Source organism: Curcuma longa, chromosome 6 (assembly GCF_044706935.1).
Source record: "Curcuma longa cultivar G26 ecotype Majalengka, Jawa Barat chromosome 6, ITB_CL_G26_1.1, whole genome shotgun sequence".
Classification (NCBI taxonomy): Eukaryota; Viridiplantae; Streptophyta; class Magnoliopsida; order Zingiberales; family Zingiberaceae; genus Curcuma; species Curcuma longa.
The window spans coordinates 3,046,890-3,071,312 of record NC_133866.1 but is presented as its reverse complement, the minus strand read 5'-3'; the positions used below and the strand labels follow the sequence as shown (position 1 = coordinate 3,071,312).

The 24,423-nt window shown below is 34.6% G+C and overlaps 2 protein-coding genes across 2 annotated transcripts; one reads left to right on the top strand and one right to left on the bottom strand.

Moving 5' to 3' along the window:
* Positions 1–259: 259 nt before the first annotated feature.
* On the top strand, positions 260–14,870 carry LOC141830916 (succinate dehydrogenase subunit 5, mitochondrial-like). The gene is made up of 6 exons (XM_074718364.1): positions 260–444; positions 8,727–8,770; positions 8,860–8,928; positions 10,621–10,925; positions 11,029–11,214; positions 14,449–14,870. The coding sequence occupies exons 1-6, from the start codon at positions 347–349 to the stop codon at positions 14,503–14,505; spliced, it is 759 nt and encodes a 252-aa protein (XP_074574465.1). The 5' UTR covers positions 260–346; the 3' UTR covers positions 14,506–14,870.
* Positions 14,871–18,261: 3,391 nt separating this feature from the next.
* LOC141830915 (autophagy-related protein 13b-like) lies at positions 18,262–24,034 on the bottom strand. The gene is given in 6 exon segments (XM_074718363.1): positions 18,262–18,808; positions 21,810–21,982; positions 22,110–22,257; positions 22,485–22,750; positions 22,752–23,690; positions 23,772–24,034. Coding segments are annotated over 5 exon segments (1,728 nt in total). The 5' UTR covers positions 23,517–23,690; positions 23,772–24,034; the 3' UTR covers positions 18,262–18,432.
* Between the last annotated feature and the right edge of the window lie 389 nt (positions 24,035–24,423).

Genomic DNA, 24,423 nt, shown 5'->3' with positions numbered 1-24,423 from the left:
TATTCTTTAATCTGCACACTACGTGAGCAATTGATCATGATTTTAAAACAAGGCATCTACCATATAATATATTTTGACACTTAAATAAATTTTAATGAGATTTAATTGTATTGAAATATGTTATTTTTAAATCAAAAGTTAATTGGGTTTTTTTTTTTAAATAACCATTTTAGACAATTAGCTGCCTATGAAATTCGTTGTTAATTTAAAGCAATACAAAATGATTATTGCGCTTTTATTTCCTGCCTGATTCCACCGCGCAACGCACGAGCCAGCGTAGTTCCCACAGAGTCTCCAGATCGTCGCGCTAAGCATTAGGCGGCGTTGTGCTCTTCGGTCGTTGACGATGGCGGCGGCGTCTCTTAGAAGAGTGGGAAAGGGGCTCCTCCTCTCTCCAATCTTCAGGAAACCTTCACTACCTTCCGGATCTGCGATTTTATCGGAGTAAGAATGCCTAGATTGATCGTTTATTTCTTAATCTGATCTCCCAGACCAATATTCTGGTTGGTTCTTGCCGTTTAAATCTCGTCGCTACTTTTCAAGATCAATATGAACATAATAGGTTGTTTAGTCTGAGATATTATGTAATTGATACTAGAATGGAGGGCCTTACAATTTTCATTGCTAATTTGGATCCCAATTACTACTGCTTTTTTTAGAATACAACTCAATGACTTTATTATCACAACTTATTCTCAATATTCTTTGAATGCCATCAATAATTTTCAGCTAGTGATAAAATTTCATAGCCACGGTTTTCAATTTGATGCCTCAAAACAAGCTATAAATTATTCTTCATGGTGGAAGAAGCTATGAAAGTGACTGACGGTTAGACACTCTTCCATGACATAGGTCCTCCAGCTAGCATAAAAACATAACTAGGAGTGGATCTTTTGCTATCAAGGAGACCAACAAACATTGGAGTATGAATATTCAATTTCTAGATGATCTAATCTATGATATGTAAACATGTGATCTTTTGTTCTTTGCAGATACCGCATGACCTGCTTAGTTTCTTTCTAATGATCTATTCCTGAATTACTTAGATACTACTAACATTTTAACTATATAGGCAATATTCAAGCGTGTACAAAATTGAGTGTACATGAGATTCTTTACTACTGATGCATAAGGGATTTTCAATCTCATTTCTTGGGCATTGAAACAATTTGAATTTCTCACCTTTAGTAATGAGTATATCTCCACACAATCCTTTATGCCAAATCTACTAAGCACTTTATTCTATGCATTTTGTGATAAACCAAGTATGTAATGAGAACGATCTTGGTGAAAATGTATGCCCAACACAAAAGATGCATCTTCAAGTGTTGGTGCAATTGCGCCCTAAGTGGCCAAGTTTGATCTTGGATTTTGATGTTTGTGCGAAGAGTTTAAGTTAATATTGTATATGTGTTCGATATATGTGTTATGTAGGAAACTTAGCAGGACACACAGAGAGCTTGGAGAGCTCATGATTCGACGAAGTTGAATGTGGACGATGACTTGGCATGGCCAAAGCAATATGCTTAACAAGTTGAAGGTCCATTAGGGTTTCAATTGACTGGAGCTAATTCTAATCAATGATTGGAAAGCTAAGTCGGCTAAGGAGTCAACTCAGGATGATCAATAGCAAACAAAATATTTCTATTCGTGGCTGAGTCGATTGGACAACTAACTAATATATAGTCAACTAAAGATGAATTCTACTAGATTGATGCTACAATAGGAAAGGCAGAAGGAGTTATTGCTTTGATAAAGTTGCACTACAATGGTAGATGACCTAGGGCTACAATGGACCAATTGATTAATGGTGGATTTCAGACGACCAAAATAGCATTTGATAAAGTCAGGTTGAAGTGATTAGGAAACTAGTCAACAAATGGTGAATCTAGTTGACTAATCGGTGATAGATCGACATATTGAGTTTGAAGTGTTAGAAGGTTAAATAAAGGGGACCAAGGTGGACATTTGATGGCTAGCGAAATAGTGATTGTAGAATTCATAAAGCCATGTTCTCTTGTATTCTTTAGCTTTCCTCTTAAGCTCTTTTGTAATTCGTGTTGTAAGAGGTTTCTCCACTTCTAGATGTTATCTGTGAAGGGGAAAGATTGTGAGCTTTCAAGAGTGATTCATCAATGTGTCATAAGTGTGGCCTAGGAACAAGGGCTCCAAATCACGTTACATCGACTTGTAGCAATTGTGGTATGCAATTTACTTATATACTTATTTTCATTGCACTAACTTTTTGTGTGATCTTCCTAGTGCTGTAGCAAAAGTGGTTTAAGTTTATCTTAGTAGGAAATAATTGTCATTCAACCCCCTCTAGCTATCCAACCATTCATTATATCAGTCCCAATATCAAGATCTTTAATTTCAAAATTATTTGAAAGAAATCTCTTGGTCTTATACGACAAGCCTATATTACCGCTTGCCAATAGAATGCCATCAACATAAAGGCAAGAAAAATAAATTTGCTCCAATTGATGTGATAAATGTGCTCATAAATAGTGTTTTCTCTAATATCAAAAAAATCTAATCACTTAACCAAGTGTATACTTATTTAATTTGCACACTAGATGTTTTGAATCATTCGATTTAAAATTCTTAATTTGCATGATAAATATAGTTTCTTCAATGTCACCATTAAGAAATGCAATCTTTATGTCTATCTAATGTAGCTCCAAATTATGAGCTACAGGTGCAATAATAATTATAAAAAAGTCTTTTGTTGAAATTGTAGAGGAAGTCTCTTTGTAATTAATGTCTTTCTTTTGAGTGTTTACAATTATACATTTCAACATTGCTTTGCAAATTCCATTTGGTTTTAAAAATCCATTTTCAAGTAATGGATTTTGATCCTTCAAACAATTTGACAAGATTCCAAATGTCATTGTTTTGCATTAATTTCATCTCATCTTTCATGCCATTTATCCATTCGCAGGAGTTCACACTTTTTTTAGCTTGATTAAAAGTCATTGGATTATCTTCCATTATAACAAACTCATGTTCTTGAGATACACTATTATCATTGAAATTGTCGATCTCCTCTCCCTAGTGGATTTCCGTAACAACACTTTCAATTGAAGTTGTTGCTCCTCTATAGGAGCAAAAGCAACATCATTAATATGAGTAGGAGGTATCTCTTGCATAGTGATAATTACAATTATCTTGTCATTGTCAATTGCAATAGTAGGAACAACAGTACGATCCTTATCAAAGACAATGTTTATGAGTTGCACTCTTTGTGTAAAAAGCAACTTGAGGATCATAAACCTTGAAACCCATTGATCCAACAAAGTAGCAACTTATTGTTCTTGATTCTAACTCTCTTTCATTAGGCTTGTATAGCTTAGCTATAGCTAGACAACCCTAAATATGTAAATACCTAATACTAAGCTTCTTTTCAATCCATAGATCGTATGCAATTTTAGCTATTGCTTTTTTAGGAACTCGTTAAGGATATAGACTTTAAGTCTTCAAGGCTTCTTAACAAAGAGATTTTGGTAAAGAAGGATGGTTTAGCATACTTCTAACTATATTCTTTAGGATCTATCTTGTTTCATCTCTTTGCTACACCATATTTATTTGAAGTCCCTAATATGGTGTACTGAGAAACAATGCTAAATTATTGCAAATATCTTGCAAATGAGCTTGGACGTTGTTCATTTAATCCATTATATCTACTGTACAACTCTCCACTTTTAACTTCAACTTTAAAGGCCTTGAAAATATCTCGTGACTTTGACTTCTCATGATAACAACAATAACAACCAAGTGTTTATCCTATTAAGTGGGGTTGGTTATATGAGTCCTCCTATGCCATTGGGCTTGATCCCTTACTATATCCTCAGATATATTTTAATGAAATTTATTCTACTTTATCGTTACTAACTAAGTCATCTTTAGTCTCCCTCTTCCTTTATTAATGTGCACGGTCTTGTATTGTTTAATTGAGATATTTATTGGAAACCTAAATACGTGTTTATACCATATTAAACGCGTCTCTCGGAGTTTTCTTCAATAGGTACAATCTCGACTTTCTCTCTGATATTCTCATTTCTTATGTATATCTATACATCCACCTTAACATTTCATCTCTGCGACTCTCATATTTTGCTCGTCTACTCGCTTCATACCCCAATATTTAGCTTGATGTAACATATTAGGTCTAATCGTCATTTTATAAAACTTTCTTTTATGGTTTTGAGATACTTTACGATCACAAAGAACATTTGACGTCATCCTCTATTTCAACTTTTTTACGTGTATCTTATGTAAAACATATCTAAACCCCTTTATCCTTTTGCAAAAACGATCCTAGATATTTAAAGCTCTCAATTACATGTAATTTGTCATCTCCTAACTTAATAATTGCTTTGCTACGTCTAATATTACTAAACCTAAACATCATATACTGTATCTTTACTAAGCCTAAATTTTTTTACTTTTAGCATTTCCCACCAAGATTTTAGCTTAGTGTTTACTCCTTCATGTGTTTCATCGATCAAAATAATGTCATTTATAAATAACATGCACAATGTAACGTATCTTGGATGTGTCCAGTGAGTTCATCCATGATTAATGTAAAAAGGTATGAACTTATAGGCGATCTCGATGTAGCCATGACTTTTCATGAATTAAATATAAATACTCATAACGAGAACAATTGTCTATGAAAGTACTAAAATGTTATTGACCATTCCAAGAAGGTAGGGAATGGACCACAAATATGAATATAGATTAACTCCAAGACATGTAAACTACTATTGTGACCTACTTTTCAAACATTTATTTGGTTTCTCTTAGTACATTTAATACATGATTTAAAATCCAAAAAATCAAAGGAAATTAAGGATTCCTTTTGACACAAGTCTTTGAATTCTTTGTTTAGAAATGCTTATGCCACAATATGGAAGAATTTGACCACAGTTGCTTACATACAAAATTTCATTAATTTGCTAGGCATCAACATCCATTTTATATAGATTATCAACTATAAAATCGATACCAATAATATTTGAATTTTGAAAAAGACTAAATTTTTTATTTCCAAATGAACAAGAGTAACTAAATTTGTCCTAATAAGAAATAGAAATTAATCTCCATCTAAATGGTGATACATAAAATATCTTATCCAAAGGCAAATAACAACCACATTTTCTAGCTGTGATCTAAATAACCTTATAGCTTCAAGAGGAGTCCAAATTTGTCCTAATAAGAAATAGAAATTAATCTCCATCTAAATGGTGATACATAAAATATCTTATCCAAAGCCAAACAGCTGTGATCTAAATAGCCTTGTAGCTTCAAGAGGAGTCTTGTTGCCATCAGTCAAATAAATGAATTTTTCAACACCAATTGGTGGCCTGCCCCTTAAACAACCCTATATGGTCACACTTATATTTGAGTAGTGGCATTTGAATCTACCCACTTGCCAAGTGTGACCGGATACTAAAAGCAAATTAATTTTTACAAAATAGATTAACTCTTAAAAAAACAAAGCTCCCTTTTTGACAAGCCATTTTGCATACTTAGAACAATCCTTTTTCACATGTTTTACTTCTTGCATAAAATAATAGATGATTTCATTATTTGTTTGTTTTGCATCTTAGGGCGTGATCTTCCAACATCTATTTCTTGTTGGTAGCATTGCTATTAGAAGAAAATGCTAAGTGAGCACTCTATCTTTTCTTTCAATCTTTATTCCTCTTGGCATACATTAGACATGAGCTCATTAAGAGTCCATTTCTCTTTTTGTGTTTAATTGATCTTAAAAGGACTAAATTATATAGGAGAGATCAAGATCATGTGCATGAGAATGTCATCAAACAATTCTAACTTTAGTGACCTCAATCTTGTAACAAGATTAGGTATTTTTATAATGTATTGATATTTCCTTTTCCTTTATGCCACATTGAATCGAACTTGACAAAACGATGCTCGTCTTGACCTTTTTGTTACTAGTGAATTGTTCTACCATTTGGCTCAAGAATTTCTTAGCATTCAAGTATTGTGCCCCTGATAGTATCTAGAATAGGTACTTTGTGATCATAAGACTTGTGCAGATAGAATGCTTCTATTTCTCATAGAGTGCCCTTTGTGTAACAAAACTGCTATGAGTATGGGCGGGAGGTTATTCCATTTAGATCACATATTCTAGATTCATACACCCAAGGACAATTGTAATATGCTCCTACCATTTTCTAGAGTTAGTACCATTAAGCACTAGAAAGCAGTTACCTTATATAGAACAAAATAATAAGCTCACAATTAATAATTATGTTATTCTATCAAATATATATAACATGACATAAGAAATAATACAATTGACCATTATAAGATACCAACATAATTAAATTTAGTCATAATCAAATTTAGTGTTTGGACTGAAATAACAATTTGTAAATGATACTTTTAGAAAATATTGGTCTTTGAATATTGATAATAAATCCTTCCAGTCAATAATATGCTTTTCTTTGGAAGAACATATTGTATACATGGAAAACACTAAAGTTTATATATATTTACTACCTTATGTATTTATGCTCTAGTTAAAATAATCTTTCCTTTGGGTTGATTAGTGTTTGTATAAACTTAAATAAAAACACTTAGTTTCTTTAATAATGTCAATATACTTTGTAAAAAATAAATTTGCATAACAAAGATCGCTTTAGTAACATATTACTTTAATTTAATTTATTTTGAAATTGTAAATATAAATTCTTAGAGAAAGGAGAATAAAGCAATAAGGTGGGATGCCTGTTAATGCTGGTCAATGATTGCTGACCAAAGCTATTCAGCTGACTGCACTAATGTCATCTAACACTCAAGTGTTGTTGATAGTGATCAATGGTGGTTAGAAATAATCAACAGTCAACCCGAGTATTGGTTGAAGACAAACTAAGTCATGGGGCCAATTAAGGGCTAGAGTAACTCTGGTAATTTCAATCCGGATCCTTATCTAGCCACGTGGTGAGATTCAAAATTTAAAGGAAACCAACTCCTCCAAAATATAAAATTGCCTACGACTGACAATCCCATTACTTTCAATTCACTGCTCCAAAAAGAACGTGAAACCACTCACAATTGAAACCAAGGTTTAAAATATCGAGCCGTACTGAGGTTTCGGTTCTAGATCGGAACGATACAGTTTCGGTACCATATCGTACCGTACTGGTATAGTTTTGGTATTTTTAAAATATAAAATATATTAACTAAAATAAAAAATTTAATTTAAATATTATAAAATTAAAAATAAAATATTTTTAAAAAATAATAAGATAATTTTATGGATTTTAATAAAGTCTATTTAAATTATCCTCAATTATAGTTAGGAATTGATTATTAAAACTTCAATTAAATCCTAAGTTAAAAAAACCCAAACACCCCAAAATCGCGACTGCTTCACCCTCGGTTGCGCGCGGCCCGCGCGTGGAGGCGTCGCCGAGGCCGCGCGACGCCTCCGGAGACGTCTCCCGACCGGAATCGTTGTGCCGATGTTGGTCTGTCGGTGGAACGAAAAATTTCGCTCGTATCGTGCGATACGGATCGAAATTTGAATCCCTGATTGAAACTAATCCTACTTTCTTTAAAATAATTTTTAGAATTCCTACAATTCAACTTGATTCCAAGCGAAAATATGGATATACATTTATTATGCACAATTTAATAAGTGACAGTAATCACTAAGAAATTGTAATTTATAGGCTTGAATTAAAAAGCGATAATAATCAGACAATCTAAATTTATTGCTCTGCATCAAGCGTATAACCAAAAAAGAATTTAGTTTTGAAAATGATCTCTTAGGACTTAACATGAGGTAACTTTAATACCACTTGTGAGAAAAGCTATCATGATCACTTTTAATGGAAAATAAAATAGATAACCATTATGCAAATTAAATTGATATTTGTAGACCCACTTTATTTAATAATTTTTTCAACAAAGCTATCCTTTGAGTTGTCTACTTGAACTCGTAAATGAAGAGGATGAATCACTTTTTAATAATCAATACGTGTTAATTAGCTTTGGGTTTAATTTTGGGTGGATGAGTTACGAAGAATTGATGCTTAAATTTATCTCTTGAAATGTTCATCTTTCATCTTTGTCCATCCAAGAAAACAAGAGAAAGAGGATTGTGCTATTGGGCATGAGTATCAAAAGGATATTCATCTTGGTATCTCATTTTTTGATTAGATTGTGCCTTCTTAGGATCAGATCCTTCGTAGCTTGGTGATGTTTGAGCTAGTACCCACTTTGGCAATTTTGATATTTTAAGACGGTAGGTGGCATGAGAGACTATAAAGACTTACCTCCTTTCTTCAGCTCCACATGGTTAAAGGAGGTCCTCTTGGGCATGCATAAGTCACTTACTTAAATACCTCAATATTTTGGATAGGATTGCATGTTTTCTTTGGCTTTTGCTCAATGGACTGAAAGAATAATTGATCTATCCTTGAGATTGTCATAATTGGAATATCTCCTAATGTTTTATCTGTTATCTAGTTTGTCCCTCTTCTCCTAACTTTCCAATAAAACTTATTTGGTTTTTTCTTTCCAAAATGATGTAAGCACATGCTGTCAAAACTACCAAACTATCTTGGGTCAGATCTGAAAGACACCTATGTATTCTGTTTCCATTCTGTAGACTTATTCTAATTGTGTGTGGATTGTCTTTCTTCTTATTTACAAAATTTCTACCAGTGCTAACTAATTTTTGCCACCAGTGTGTTCGTGCCAATGGGAGTATGCTCAATTTTGACTGAAACAAGTAAGCAAACATTAACCTAGATTTGCAAAGAAAGAACTTAATCAATACATTTTTAGGTACTTCTATTCTAATTTTGTTTACTTTTACAGGTTTGAAGATCCAATCTGCTCAGGTCTATCCACATGACCTTTGGCAGTCATTTCCTGCAGTTATTAGAGGTACTAATGCTGCAATAATTAGGGTTTTTAAATTTTCTAGGTTTTTAATACCTCAATAATTGGGGTTTGAAATTTTAGAAGTTTTAAAAAAATTTGTAAATTTTTCTCCTTATCTTTTGACTTCTTCCTAGCAAACTTGATAAATGTTAAACCTGCTATGTTATATGAAGCTGAATGTTGGGCTATTACTTGAGCATATGAGTAGATGATGCGAGTTGCAGAGATGAAGATGTTAAGGTGGATGCGCGGACATACAAAGATAGATAAGATAAGAAATGAAAATATTAAAGAGAAAGTGACTTGCACCTATTGAGAGAAAATTAGGAGACACATTTAAGATGGTACGAACATGTATTTAGACGATTAATACATGCTTCAGTTAGTGATGTGAAACAATGATAAATGTACACATTAAACAAGGAAGACTAAAAACACTTGGTTAATAACAATAAAAGATAAAATTTATTTAAATATAAATGATGATGTAGTAGGGGTTAGAGTCTAATGGTGTAGAAGGATTCATATAGCCCTCACCTAGTGGAATAAGGCTTGGTTGTTGTTGTATCTTTTGACTTCTCCCTAGCAAACTTGATAAATGTTAGATCATGTTTTTAGATTCAGGATTCTTGTTGTGTCTATAAACAGAATTCCAACCCCCCTTGTGTCTATGAGTTTTTTCTTTTGACACCGAATCAAGGGGTGTCAGAGGTGAACTGTAATTGGGTTTGATATGTTGTTTGCCTGGCTTTTCTCCAAAACCTACTTGGTCTTCCTGAATCTGCTATGACATCCACAAACTAACCCACACACCTCTTCCCTTCTTTGAATCCCATGCTCCACCACTTTTAAAACTCACCACTGCATGTGCAAATCGATGAATCCACTCATCATCCATCTGTATCTCACACAAATCAATGAATCCACGCATCTTTCATCCCTATGCCCACCTTTCTCTATGCCTGCACAATCAAGAAGGCTTACTTCTTTTGTCACTTTCTGCATGAGTGGCTCTAACCTTTGCAGACTCATTAGATTCGGCTCCAGTTAGATTCAGCTCTAGACGAGAACAGTGCCTCCTCCAGCTTCCTTGGACGAGCCTGTAGCATCACGTGACTCACCACCTTATATATTTCTTTCTTGCACAAGCCCACCACCAACCTCTCCTATAGCAATGTGTGATGCTTGCCGCCAGCAGTCGCAAGACTAGATCTGCGACATTAGAAAGTCATGTTACATATGCCCACACCAATTTCATAATTCTCTTTCCATTATTTTTCTGTGGATTTGTTAAAAAGGTTATTATTGCTGGACCTATCAATTTTGGTCCAGTACAAGTTTGGTATCTAGTCTAGCATTCCATGTAGGGAAAAATTGAGATTTTTTTCATCCAATACGTCGAGAACAACCAGTTTTGCTGATTGATTGAGAAACTTCGACAACGGATAGGCTCACATTGACTCAACATAATCATGTCTCTTTTTGAAAATTAATTTTGCTTAATTTTATCGACTTTTTTCAAGTTTAAAGTTTTAGCAGAATTACTCACAAAACCTTAGTGTCTTCTTACTCTTGAAAGAAAATCCATCGTATCCTTAAAGCCAGAAAAAACTGTATCGTCTATTGTCTTTTGTTTGTGTCCTAGTTTATCATGTTACTTTAGTTTGTAATTCCATTTGCATTGACAAATCTCAGGTTATAGCTCTTTTTCTATAGCGAGTTTAAGGCGTGCCTTTAGTTCAAATGTAAATCAGTTGCCTGTCATAACTGACCCTGACATAGAAGGCGCATTAAAGGATTTATTGGCAATTAACTGGGATGTAATACCTAAAACTGTTGTCAATGAGACGAAGATGGCTTTGTCTAAAGCTACTGAAGATAAAGCTGCCCAAGAAGTACTGGCAAATGTCTTTCGTGCAGCTGAGGCATCAGTGGAATTTAGTGGGGTATTGGTGTCACTTAGAATGGCACTTGATGATCTATGTGGCTTGAGCGGTGAGGTCTGTACAGCTTATTTCTATTCATTTTATAGTTGTTTGACAATGATCTCACTTCCCAATCAACCGCTCAAACATTCACATACACGATTATGATTATGTACAGAATGTTGGACACCTGCCAGAGCATCTGGAAGATGCCATCAGAGCTGCATATAAACGATATATCACTTATCTGGACTCATTTGATCCCGATGAAACCTTTTTGAGGAAAAAGGTTGAGCTTGAATTGGGAACAAAGATGATTCACTTGAAGATGAGATGCAGTGGCATTGGTTCTGAGTGGGGAAAGGTAAGTAAACGATGCTGTTATCCTATGTTACCAATTATTACCACATGAATTTTTTTAGTTTGTTTACTAAACTTCTGTTCTATTTTGGAGTTGGTTTGGTACAGTTGTGTGAATCCTGAACTGAACTGAGTACAAGGGGCAATTGTTGTTTGGGAAAATTACCCATATACTTCAGCTATTTTTTTGCAAAAGTCCCACATACTTTCAAACAGACATTTTACCCCCTGGATATTACAATTTCTTCTAATTAAGCTCTTCATACTTTAACTCCATCTGGTCAACTAAGTTTATTTTTACTAGTAACCGTGTGGCATCCTCATTACTACAATGTGGAAACTGGGAATGAGGACAAATTGAAAATTTTCTTTTATTAACACAAGATATCTTAATCTTTTCAGTTTATTTCAAATGCTTGATTCGGTTGCCACGAATACCTCATGGTAGTCAACCAAAGGTCAATATCATGTTCCAACTTAAGTTGACAGATTGTGATTCATATATATATTGTATTTAATCAATTTCCGAATTGTGAATGATGAGGTTCAGTTATAAATTAAAAATGAATTTAAAATTTTTCTACTTATTAGGATAAAATAATATATCTTACCCAATAGCATAATATATCCTAATGAAACAAGCTGATCATGATTTATATGAAATTGTAAAATGATGTTCATATCTCATCTTGTTAAAAATGTACAAACTATTATCTTTTTCCTTGTGAAGAATAAGACACTTCACAATCAAACTCTTGATAGAAAAACATTGTCAAGCCTAGCCTCATTTTCCACTTTGAGACTCGATGAGTTGTAGAGGAAGCGGAAAAGCAAGATTACATGAAGAGGTGACTTTGATGTGGCAAAATTTGTTTTCAATCACCATTAATCCACCTTCATTGTTGATTTTATCTTGATTCAACAAGGCTTATTCATCTCAGTGTGTTAGGTGTCAATTTCACTTTGTCGTTGTAGAGTCAATATCACCACTTCACAAAAATTTCCTTGTGTCATCTTCACTCTGAAATTTACTTTATCTAACCTTCACGTTTATCATATAATAGGAGATTTATTGATTTTTTTTTTAATTTTTATAGTGGGTGTGTTTTTAATCATATCCAAGATAAATATCATATTGTTTATTATGCTAATTGATAAGTGTAAATAGATTAGATTTATAACTTGAATTGTGGATGATTCCTTTAGAAACTAAAGATTTTCAAGTAAGTAGAACTAAAATTGAGGATATGAGATGTAGGTTCAACAATGACAAAAGAATTAATTGAAAACTTAACATGGTGAAGAGATCTTTAACAAGGTCAAGAGTGGAAGGATGAAGGGGAGAGAAGCTTTTAGAGGCTTATGTGATCATAATTTGCCCCTTAAGTTAAAAAGAAAGTTTTAAAACCGCCAATGTTGGTCCCAAGCCCGAATAAACAAGGTTGAGGGTTGTGTTAGGTTGCTAGCCTGCATCAAACATAGGCGAATATTTTATGAAAAGTTAAAAGGAAAGTTTTATAGCTTCTTGCAAATCAAGGTAAGGCTGCATATAATAGACCTTTCTGGGATCCCGCATTGGCGGGAGCTTCGTGCACCGGACTGTCTTTTTTTTAAAGGAAAATTTTATAAGGTTGTGGTACCATTTGCCCAAATTCTCAAAAACCTAACTCACTTTTTTCTTAATCACATATCCCAGCTTAAAAATTCCTAAAGCTCGAGCCTTTGAAGCTGCTTGATGGACCAAATTATTATCCTTGTGAGCATGCAAGATTTTGAAATTTAAAGTGCTTGCTTTGGTTTATCAAGCAATTTTGACTCAAAACAGCTTGACCAAAATAACTTGTTTCAACTTAAAAAATAATAAAACATATTTATTCAGATATCTCTCTCTCTTATGAAGTTTTAGCTCTTAGAAATTTAAAAAGAAAAAAATATGACTTTCACGATGCTCCACAGCTCTAAATCATAAAATAAAATCAGATTTGGACTCTCATTCCCAGGAACACACGTTGTCTTAGACTCTTAGTTTGTGCTTTAGAGTTGTTTTGGTCCATCTATCTGTTCTAAGTTAAAACGGGCAAACCATGACAAAATCACAAACTAACATTGTCGTTGGGCTCTTCATATATTTAGGGACACATAGCTAGTTTTATTTTGTAATTTGAAGTTGATCTTGTTTTGATGCTTAATGGGGGTGCTTTGAGTATGAATAAATAAAAGGTGAGCGCTTTGGGAGTCTTTAAGCTAGGGCGTGTAATCTGAGATAAAGTGAAAGTTTGGTACACTCATTAAGAATTTTGCCTTAATTACATTACAATAGTTTTTCATATGATAGTTAACGAATCATATCATACTGTATACATTTTAGTTTTTTTTTATTATTCAAGAACATATTCTTTTAATAGTCTTACGATTCAATAATTCAGCACAATATATGGTATTTATAGTTCTTATTGGTGATTTTAAACAATTGTTATATATAATGTTATTAACTAATTACTTCACATATAACAAATTGAAGTGTCAACTATCTACGTATAAAGTAGTTTTTCCCTTGTTTTCTTTTTCACCAAATTTTTATTGTAGATTTATTATTTTCTTCCAATTCCTGACATACATATTGACTGGTCGCGTTGCACAAAGTCATGGGAACAAATCATGTCTTCTTCACCGAGGTGGGATTCATTTCTCATAAAAAATCCAAGCTTTGGATTATATATTTTTCCTGTAACTCAACTTCCAACCAGTGTCTTTGAAACAGTCTGATCAATTTGAGATGGCTACTGTTTTAGTCAATGCGAGTGGACAAGAATGTACAGAGATGATGAGAGACTTAATTACAGCTCAAACTGTCTGTTTTAGGCTGTGCAAAGATTACCACACTACCTATTGGATGACTGTTGGTACAGAATCTCATCAATATCTGTTGGATGAAGTCTCGATCGGCTCAAGTTAGTATAATCTCCTGCCACTATGGGCAAAGCAAGTTGACACTGGCTAGCATTTTAAAACTGTGATCTGAAATTGCAGTTGCTTCGTATGTATCTCGTCTTTAGTTGATACAACTGTGAATTTGTTTCCATGGGTTAGATTCTTGACTTATACCTGACCGAATATGGTTCGTTTAGCTATTCCTTCACGGTCTTTTATTTGCATTCTTCCTGTTAATATATCGAACAAGATCAAAAGCATGCTCATTTATTTGCTTGACTGCCTACACATTTGCTGAAACGTGCAGGTTACCCTTCTTGGCACTTCTGGGCTTTCTGGGTCCTATGTGGAGCTCAGGTCGTGAAGATATCTTGATGGGAGTTGGAAGCTTCTCTCCGGCGAGCAGCTGCCCCGCCTTGGCCCGTCGCGTGGGCTTCCTTTGGGGAAAAGAATAACTGAAGAAACTTTTTGTTGTCCATCATGGTTCACAGTTTTTTTAGAATAAAGTTATTTGACATGTAACTTTGTTTCGTCTGAACCTTCCTCCTACTTTTGATATGGCTAGAGAGCCGTATTTATCGAAAATCCATTCGATTCTCAGTACAAAATTTTAATCTCTTACAAGTTTGTCCTTGTTACTCACATGTCATTGTGTAGTCGGGAGACGGGTCCTTATAGTTGATATCTGAGTTTGTAGATTTTGATATCATATTTAGTCACTAGTTTACATGATAATGTAAACTTCATCATTGTTGAACAACATATTTTCCTCTTTGGAAAAATAATTAGTACGATGTGAATAGGTGAAAAAAACCGGAGTTTGCATTTCATGTATCACGAAAGATAACTTTGGCACAATAATAAAGGTATTATCATGTTATCTCGTAGTCACGAATTCGAATCACGAAAATAAATTTTTAAAATGCAGAGTAAGATTACGTATAATAGATTTAATGTTGTTGGATTTTTTTTTTAAATCTTATATTGGCGGGAGTTTCGAATGGGAATTAAAAGGCAGTTTCAAAGGTTCATGTTAGATGAATCAGAAATCCACTAGGAAAATCTATCAATAGTGGAGGTGTAGAAAACTTTCTGCATTTGTTTTACTAAATATAAATTAACAATGTAAGTAAAGAGAGAAGAGTAGGGATGATAATAGATTGGATTTGGATTGGATTTCTTATCCTCCATCTTCATTTTTATTTATTATTTTTATCCTCATTTCTATTGGGTATTTAATTTTTATCCTTATACCCTTTGGAAGATCAAATATCCATTTTTATTTTTATATCTATCAGAGGATCGAATATTTGTTGGTAAAATTGTAGGTCCAAATGATTTTTAGTTGATATTGAATTTTGAAAATCAACATCACTTATATATATATATATAATTTAATCGAGTATTCGAGTTGGGTACGAATAGGATTTTACCAAAGTCACTTTCATATCGAATTCAAAAATTTACATACTCGATTATCTGATTATTTAATTGAGTTTAAAAAATCCTTCCATACTCTTCTCCATTCGAATTGGACATCGAATTCTCCATCAAATTCAGAGCAAATTGTCATCCCTAGAGGAGAGTTTTTATTGTAGAGATAAAGCCCTAGTGTTATTTAGCTTTGAGCACTTAGTCTTTGAAATTTGAAAATAATTTTATTCACTTTTACAATATCAATCAAACTCCAAGACTTACATAGAAAAGACAACGACGATTCTATTTTGTCCACCCTTAGTTGATTAGAAATAATCTCAAAATGACTGTTTGAGCACAATAATCATCGTGTAGCCAACGACTAGTTTGACAACCCATAAAATCTATATATCCAATTGATTGAATATGGGTTTAGCCAATTCTTTAAATCCTTGTCTTCAATCAACTACTAAGTCTATCTCGAACATTCTAATCAACTAAAGTTCACTTCCAAAATCAATTAATAGATATTGAAGTCACTCGGATTACACCCTTGAAAGCATATGTAAAGCACTAGATCAAGTTTAACCGCCAACTACAACCAAGAACCTATTGTCTTTTATGGAAGGCTCCCTACAAGCCACTATGTAGTCTAATCTCCTATGTCATATATATAATCCTTGAAGATGGTACCCAAAAGCATGAATGCCAAGAATATAATCACTCATAATCTATCGTAGCTCATATAGCTCCTACGTCTTCAACCTCACATTATCCGTCAACAATATTACCCAAAGACTCAAACTCAAAAGTGATGTTTCATGGTGCCCTCAAATTCATCTCATGTCTGGCCCTCATTCCTTTAGATACATAAAGTCCTCCAAGTTTGCTTAATGTGTCATCCTTTATTGTTCACATATAAAATTCACCTCTTGTAGTCTGCCCTAGAGTACATTTTGTTAGGAATTTACAATCTCTTAAATTCTCCACATCATCCTTGATCGATCACCTATGAACTCACCTCATTATCGATCCTCAAAACATTGAACCGATAGACCACTTTCATGAAACTCATCCTAGAGGTCGCCTCATTAGAAATTGCTAATTAATTAGATATCTCATACCATCCTTCTTTAATCACCTCTACGTCCATCATATTACACACCTTTGAATTATGGAACAAAACCATCTAACTTGATCGCATCAAGTCATCCATGAGAAGGGTAGAATATCGAAACATAAACACAAAAACAATTATCATTTACTTAGTTTATCATCTTTTACTGACATTTTTAATGAGCTTTATTGCAAGCACAATTGTAGGAACTAGAAAGCAGTTCAATCTAACAAGGCAAGGGTGTAGAGCAAGTAGAGTTCAAGGGGTTTTATGGAAGGAAAATGTACCCTTTGATAAAATATCAAAATTTTATCTTGGCTCCGAATTTCATTAGACGCTTTTCGTCACATAGCAAACTATAGTTATTATGCTTTTCGTTTAAGACGGAGACTTTGCCAAAAAAAGTTTTAAAAAAGGTAAATAGATCTATCAAGAAAGATCTATTTAGGGGGCGCTTGGTATGGGAATGGTAATGGGAATGATTGAGGGGTTAATGGCAATGGGAATGATTACCAGATTTTTAGTGCTTGGTATAGATACTGGAATGGCGACTAAATTTAACTCCAGTCGACTGGCTCCATATAATCGACCGCGTGCTCGATTAAATGTCGCGAATATTTTCTCAGAAAGTCGTGTAATCGATCAAGCAATCGATTACAAATAGACTAGGAGAAATGAGGAGAAAGGAAGAAGAAGAGGAGAAGGAGCTCGGCCGGCAGAGAAAAGAAGAAGAGGAGGAAGATGGAGAGCTTAGATGAACGGGGGAGAAGAAAAGGGGACGGCCGGCTCGCAAGTGGGGAAGAAGAAAGGAAGAATCACGGCGGAGAAGAAATCGTAAGAAAAAAGCTGCGCCGCGATGGGGATAGATTTAGCGATAACCGGGGGAGGGGTAGGTTATGAAATCAAGTATATCAAATCCTTATTTTGATTTCCATTCCTGTCTACCAAGCATTAAGAATGGGAATGAAATTTCCCCTCTCCTAAATCTGCCAACCAAGCGCCTCCACAACAACAGTTCACAGTAAAGACATATTAAATCCATTGACAGTTGATCACTTGCTAAACATAAACAGGGAGATGTAGAAGCCGGGGATGGACACGGGATTTGACACATGTATTGGATGGGGCGTGGGTTGAATGTATGCAAATCCAAGAGGGCATATAACACAGTGGAGTAGACATAGGAGAGCTCTCCTTCTCAACTAGACAGGCATCAATTAGACCTGAGATCACTTAGATGTAGAGTTGATACTTACAATAACACAAATACATGTTATACCATATCATAGACATCTATTCAAATCAAATACTTCATCAGATATAATATGAACATGAATCTTTGATCACTTATATGTTTTGTGCATTTTGATGATATACATATTTAGCTTTCATTAAAAAAAACTGTTATGCTACAAATACCATGAAATATGATGCAGTATAAATACAACTAAATAGCTAAACATGTAATGTTAATTGCCATACGAAGAATCACCTTTACTACTAGTAAACAAACATCAAATTCTATAACTGTTGTTCAGAGTGGCAGCCCATAGGTGATTATATTTACACACTGTACAGACCCTCCTATTCGAGCAATAAATATATATATGTAGTAAGCCTATAAAAGTTTTGGAAAACTTCCCAGTCATTCTGTACATATCTACAAAAACTTGTAAGATCAGTGCATAAAAGATTTGGAAAAACTTCCCAGTCATTCTGTACATATCAACAAAAATGTATAAGATCAGTGCATTGTTATCATCCTCTTATTTCTTTTGGTGGTGATTGCCCGATTATAGATTCTTTCACTTCCTTGTACCTTCTCAGCTCCTCCAATGCATCTTTTGCGGTCTTTGGCTTGAGCAATGTGGTTGTCAAACTAACAGCATGGCAACTAGGTTGTTCAACATGGGGTGTGCATTCTTTATCAGGCTGTACCCCAGGGTTCCCAGATGGGACTTCAGAACACCGCAAAGACTTTAACGAATTGGGTGAATCTTCCCGAAGTGGTCTTGCACCCTTTAGCATTACAATAAGTGCACCAACAGCAGCATTGGAAGGCCGCTGGACTGGGGCTAAGTCTCCTGTTGCTGGTCTCTCACCCGACTGGTTTTTGTCGTTGGAGATTTGAATCCTGAAGGATAGAAGAAATCTGATGAGGTACATTGTCTCTCAGATAACAGAATGTCAATCCAAAACACCAAGGTAATCTTTCATTGCATCTCGGGTGTTTTCAGAGTATATTCAATTATATCCTCATAAAATATGTATTTTAGGCTATCTAATTAATGAAATGTACACCATATAAACGAGAACCCACTAAACATGCACTGCACCCATAAATATAACATAATTAAACATACATTACTGTATTTGCATTTGCACAGAGATAAATATATCACAGGGATACCATGAGAGATAATGCATTGATAGTAAAGCATTCACGATAGTTTCATTAGCAAAAACATATGGCAGAAAAAGTAAATCATCTTATGCATTGTTCTGTTAGGTAGTCATGTCATCGCACATGCAGGTGAAACACTGCATCTCACATGACAGCATGGACATGGGGTAACATATTGCTTAAATTGCCATATTTTCTCACATAGATCAAGTTTATTTGTTAGTCGAACATAACTTAATACTTCAGTAGCACTGCATCTCACATGCCAAGGTTGTTCTGAAAAGTGGTCATGCTGAAGCACATGCAGGTGAAACACTACATCTTACATGGCAGCATGCACATTAACATATTGCTTTAATTTCCATTTATCTCACATAGATCAAGTTAATTTGTTGGTCGAACATAACTTAAGAGTTCATAAAATTTTATGTTTAGTTTAACGAAATATATATATGTCAGCATAAAAGAGATCACTGGATAAAATGGGATGCACAAAGAAATTATCACACATGGATAGATTTTAAATTGACATTTAAATGCAAAAGATTTGGAAGTCAAGAAACCATATCAACCAAGTAGGTTGCACTCACTTATAATTCATAATGTAAATAAAAAAAACTTGGAAAGCTAATGAACCATGTCAACCAAAAAGAACTCCCTCTGTAATTAATTAGGGGGTGCCGATAGGTCATGCCTGTCATGAGCTTGAGGCTTTGCACGTATCAATATGGGCCATGCCAACCAAGGCTAAGCATGGATTGGGGAAAATAACAAACAAAAAACCATAAAAATGGAAAACATTCGAAAATCAAAAACATAATAAAGTTTTATTATTTTTCAGGAATTAGATTATTTAAATATTGCATGATATAAGAAAATTACATATGAATACATAATACATTTTGGCTGTTTAAAACTCACAGATGGAGTTTTAAGTATTATTAGTTGTCTTGGATCGTGGAACACCTGATGTGACACTAATGAGGGAAATCACTAGCAGCCAATGTTGCATCATTTAATGTCCTGAAAAAGGCTGGACTTAGTTGGTTAAGCTCTAGCTGGTAGATGAATACATCACCAATCAAGGAGTTGGATATATCACTTACGAGTTTATGACATGCGTTGGGCCTAGTTGATTCAACTCCAACAGTTTCAAAGAATATGTCCCTGATTGAAGACATGGTGTATCACCCATAACATGATAGATCACAACTTGCAGTCGTGGTGGTGCAGCGATAGGCCATTGGCAACTACGATCCTTGGTCATCATCACACCATAGATGACACATAGGGCTGTAAACAAGCCGAGCCAAGCTGAACTTAACTGTGTTCATTATTTACTTATCGAGCTTGTTTATTGAAAATCTTATCAAGTTCGAACCAAGCTCGAGCTTTTTATCAAGCTCACCTTTTCTTATTTTTTACCTATTATGAATAATTTACAACAACAACAATCAAGTTTTATCCCACTAGGTGAGATCGGCTATACTATGAATAATTTTAAAAATTTATAATTTAATACATTTTAATAAAAAATTTAGAAATTAAATTAATAAATAAGTTTATTTATAAATTGTTCACGAACATTATCAAACCAAGCTTACTAGTGTTCAAGCTTGTTTATTTTATATATTCTTTTACTATTAAACGAACATAAATAAGTTTTATCAAGCCGAATAACAAACTTGTTCACAAACATCCGATTCATTTACAACCCTAACGATACACTGAGATCTTCGTCAACAAAGTTACCTAAGTATCAAGTGAATAACAAAGATTGAGATTAAGAATTTAATATTGAGAATGCGAACTAAGGAACTTGAGACTTAAAAATGAGAGGATAGTGTAGGGAATGAGAGATGAGAAATTTGATGGACAAGTGGTGGAGGGAAGAGTGTTTAATAGAGAATCTATAGATTTTTAATTTCATTGGAATTATTCGGATTATTGTAATTAGTCAAATAAAAATTGACCATGATGCCCCTACTGTCTTTATTTTTCAGAATATCAAGGGGAAATCTATAGGGTAGAAGCTTCGGTCACGCCTTGCATAGCATGCAGGTTGTACTAGAACCTGTTCAATGTTCATACCAAACTCAACCCAACTCATATCAAGCTAGAGCCATGTATGAGGTTTTGTTGTGCACAACACAATCTAAACTAGGGTCATGCCAAGAGTAGCATAAGGGTTGACTGAATGGACCTATTTATGAGGTGTGTCATGCACATTCCAAGTTGGTTAAGTGAAGACCTGTTTGTTGCTTTATTTATAACACAAAATATAAATGGATGAATAAAATTTTGCAAATCAAAATTTCAAAGACTTTTGCAAGCAACTACATGCTTTTTCTATTAATAATGTTAGTCTTAGATTTTATATGCATCTTGTTATCTATTACAAATAATATTTTTAACACTTAAATTATATTATTATGGACAATTAATGTTCACCATCCCTTAATTATGAACCATATATAAAGTCACATGCAAGTTGCATAGACACTAGGTAGCAATTTAACAAATGCCATTTGATGGTTTTCAAATCTCAATAGTAAGTATGACTAAGAATTTAAATGCCCAATGATAAAAATTAAGAATTATGGTACATATGGTATAGTTTTTCGATTACAAATAATGATAACTCACAAATGTAATGTCATGTACAACCATATCATCCATGTCAAAGAAAAAAATTGGTAATCATTGTGAATTTAGAGATAAAGAAGCACACCTATTGCTTGGCTCTGTTTGATCTTCTTCATCAACAAATAGGCATGAAATTTCCCAATCATCAAACTCACCCAAGCAAGAAGATGCACTGGAGTTTCTAGAGTATGGTTTGTATGTTGAACTACTTGCATGGTTAGGTAAATTGACAACTTCATCTTTGCAATATTCACACTCCTACATGAACATCATTTTAGAAGTTATAACTCACACTTCATCAAAAGCACTAAGAAAAGTTCATACAAATACTTTTAATCTTTTAGAGATAATTTGAATATATTCTAGATTCAACACTAACTACTACCTTGTGAAGATTTATATCCCCCAAAGAATTTGAAGATCTTGGTGATTTCCCTTTTGTTTGTGCCATAGTTTCATGCAAACATGTTTGGGTTTGAGTGGCAACTGTTAGCTGAGATCTAACATTATCGATGTGCGAAGATTGCTTGGACCTGTACAACACAGAAGTAAGACTATGCAGAGCACAAAATTCTCCTATCACAGCACTCTTACAGGTGCAAAAATATTTGATAACCATTCACCAATTAAATGGATAGCGAAGGAGAATAAAATATCAGTTGTAGTGAAACAGACGAGAAATCCAAAAGCATAGAAACTTCTTTTAAAACCTAAAGCTATATTCTACAAGATTGAGCTTACTGGTGGAGAGTGTTCATACCCATGCCTCAAGACAGGAGAACGCCGGCTTGAATTATGGTGCATGCCATACGCATCATATTGTGTAGGTGAAGAAGAGGAAGATGATGTACATAGATTCTGATGGTCATTATTCCAACTTTGTTGTCTAGTAAAGGAAACTATTGTAGCCTCTACTCTTGCTGAAGGAAGAGACGTGAACCTTTTAAGAGGAACAGTGGTTGCACTACCAACATAATCCATTATAAATTGAGTTGATAAGGCAGTTGAGGACTCTGATCCAACAATGCTCTTCCAATGCACGGAGGTATGACACTGATACACTCAGCCTACCACAAGGTGTGGCAATTGGCACAAACGAAAACTGGTCCATATTGGCCACCTCTGCCCGTGTGAAATGTTCGACAAAAGAAGATATTTTGTGGGAAAGGCTAAGTGGATTGATTCGACCTGAGGCATTGAGCTTATGGAAAAGCTTGTATGCAGGTAAAAGCCTAATAAAAACATACAAAGAGCGAAGCAAAATGATTGATTGGTCATACAATTTTGTTTCATCTAAGTGAGAAGAGGCCCTGTTGTTTTTCTTACTGATTTGATTCTTTGGCTTCAAATTGCTGCTGCATCTCTTCACGCTTTCATACCGCAGGATCCACCTCTCCACAATCTTCTCGGATCTAGGCTGCAGTGCAAGCTCATGATTCCAAGAGAGGTTCCTCAATAAGCATGGAGCTACATCTGGGACTGACTGCCGATGGATAAGGATGATATCGACAATAAGAGGCTCTAGATTGCTCTGCCGCCAGATGTCAAAATTTTCAAGAGCTGCAGGGCAGTCTTGTAAAGCCAGGTTGAACCACTTATCTCTCGGCCTGCTACTCGACAAAGATGATGAAGAGGAAGGAGAAGATATGAAATGATCGACGCTATGGTTACGAGAGGAAACATATGGAGACCTCGACTCGAGTATGATGTGAAGGCTTTTCGCAAAGAATTCAGTGATCACTTGCTCGACAATAGCAGACTCTGAGGATGATTGACTTGGTGTTGAAGCCATGACAAACAAAAAAATTCTGAGATTTGGATATATCAACTAGAAGTCGGAATCCTCCTCGGAAAGCAGGAATCCGGCGATCAAGTATCCAAGTTGAGCGGAAGGATTCATCAAAGTCAATGCTTTGACAATCAAAACAATTACAAAACAAAAGGGGGTCAACTCAGATGTCCCGATCTGCAAAATCAACAACGACAAAAATAAGAAAGGATAGCTCGATGAAGCATCGATCAACAAGCAACAGCTACCAACTTAAACCGGAATCAGAACTCAAAAATGAAGCCCTCCGAAACGCTTCAGCGTCCGTCCATCAAGCATCTAGGGTTCTAAAAATCCATCCGATCGATGAACAGCCGGAGGAGAGGGAGCAGCTAAAAGAAGCACAAAAAACGCATGGTCCATCGGTGAAGGGATTGATCGACGAAGTAGAGGAGAGCGGCATGCTCTCGGAGTTGCTTGTTTGAAATCCTCAGGCCGTTGGAATCGGGCTGCAGAGAACTGGAACCCTAGTTCGGGTGTGGCTTCAGGGAACCACGCTCTTAAACTCTTCGAGTGCTTAACTAATACGATACGATAGATCCTGATGGAAAGCGAAATTCCAAAATTACCCCTCAGCATTTAATAAAAAATCAAAAAATAGGAAAAAAAAATCAATCGTCAAAAGTGTTTTTTTTTCATTTATTAGCAAAATAGCATCTATACCACCTCAATCCATTTTTATTTTTAAAAATATACTTATGATTATTATTAATTTTAATAATCTAGTATCCCAATTAACTAAGACTTGAAGGTGAGCTATCCGTTGGACCGGTACATTTGAAAATACACACAATAATGCATTGGTAGTCAATTTTGGTAGTCTTGTAAGACTATTCCACGGCTAAAATGAGTATTTTGCTTGCAAGGACAA

What these genes read in the sequence shown, in the direction of transcription:
- LOC141830916 (XM_074718364.1), top strand. Translation starts at nt 347, where the DNA reads ATGGCGGCGGCGTCTCTTAGAAGAGTGGGAAAGGGGCTCCTCCTCTCT. An exon ending in ATTTCCTGCAGTTATTAGAG is followed by an intron (nt 8,929 to 10,620) that starts GTACTAATGCTG and finishes GACAAATCTCAG; the next exon opens with GTTATAGCTCTTTTTCTATA. An exon ending in TATGTGGCTTGAGCGGTGAG is followed by an intron (nt 10,926 to 11,028) that starts GTCTGTACAGCT and finishes GATTATGTACAG; the next exon opens with AATGTTGGACACCTGCCAGA.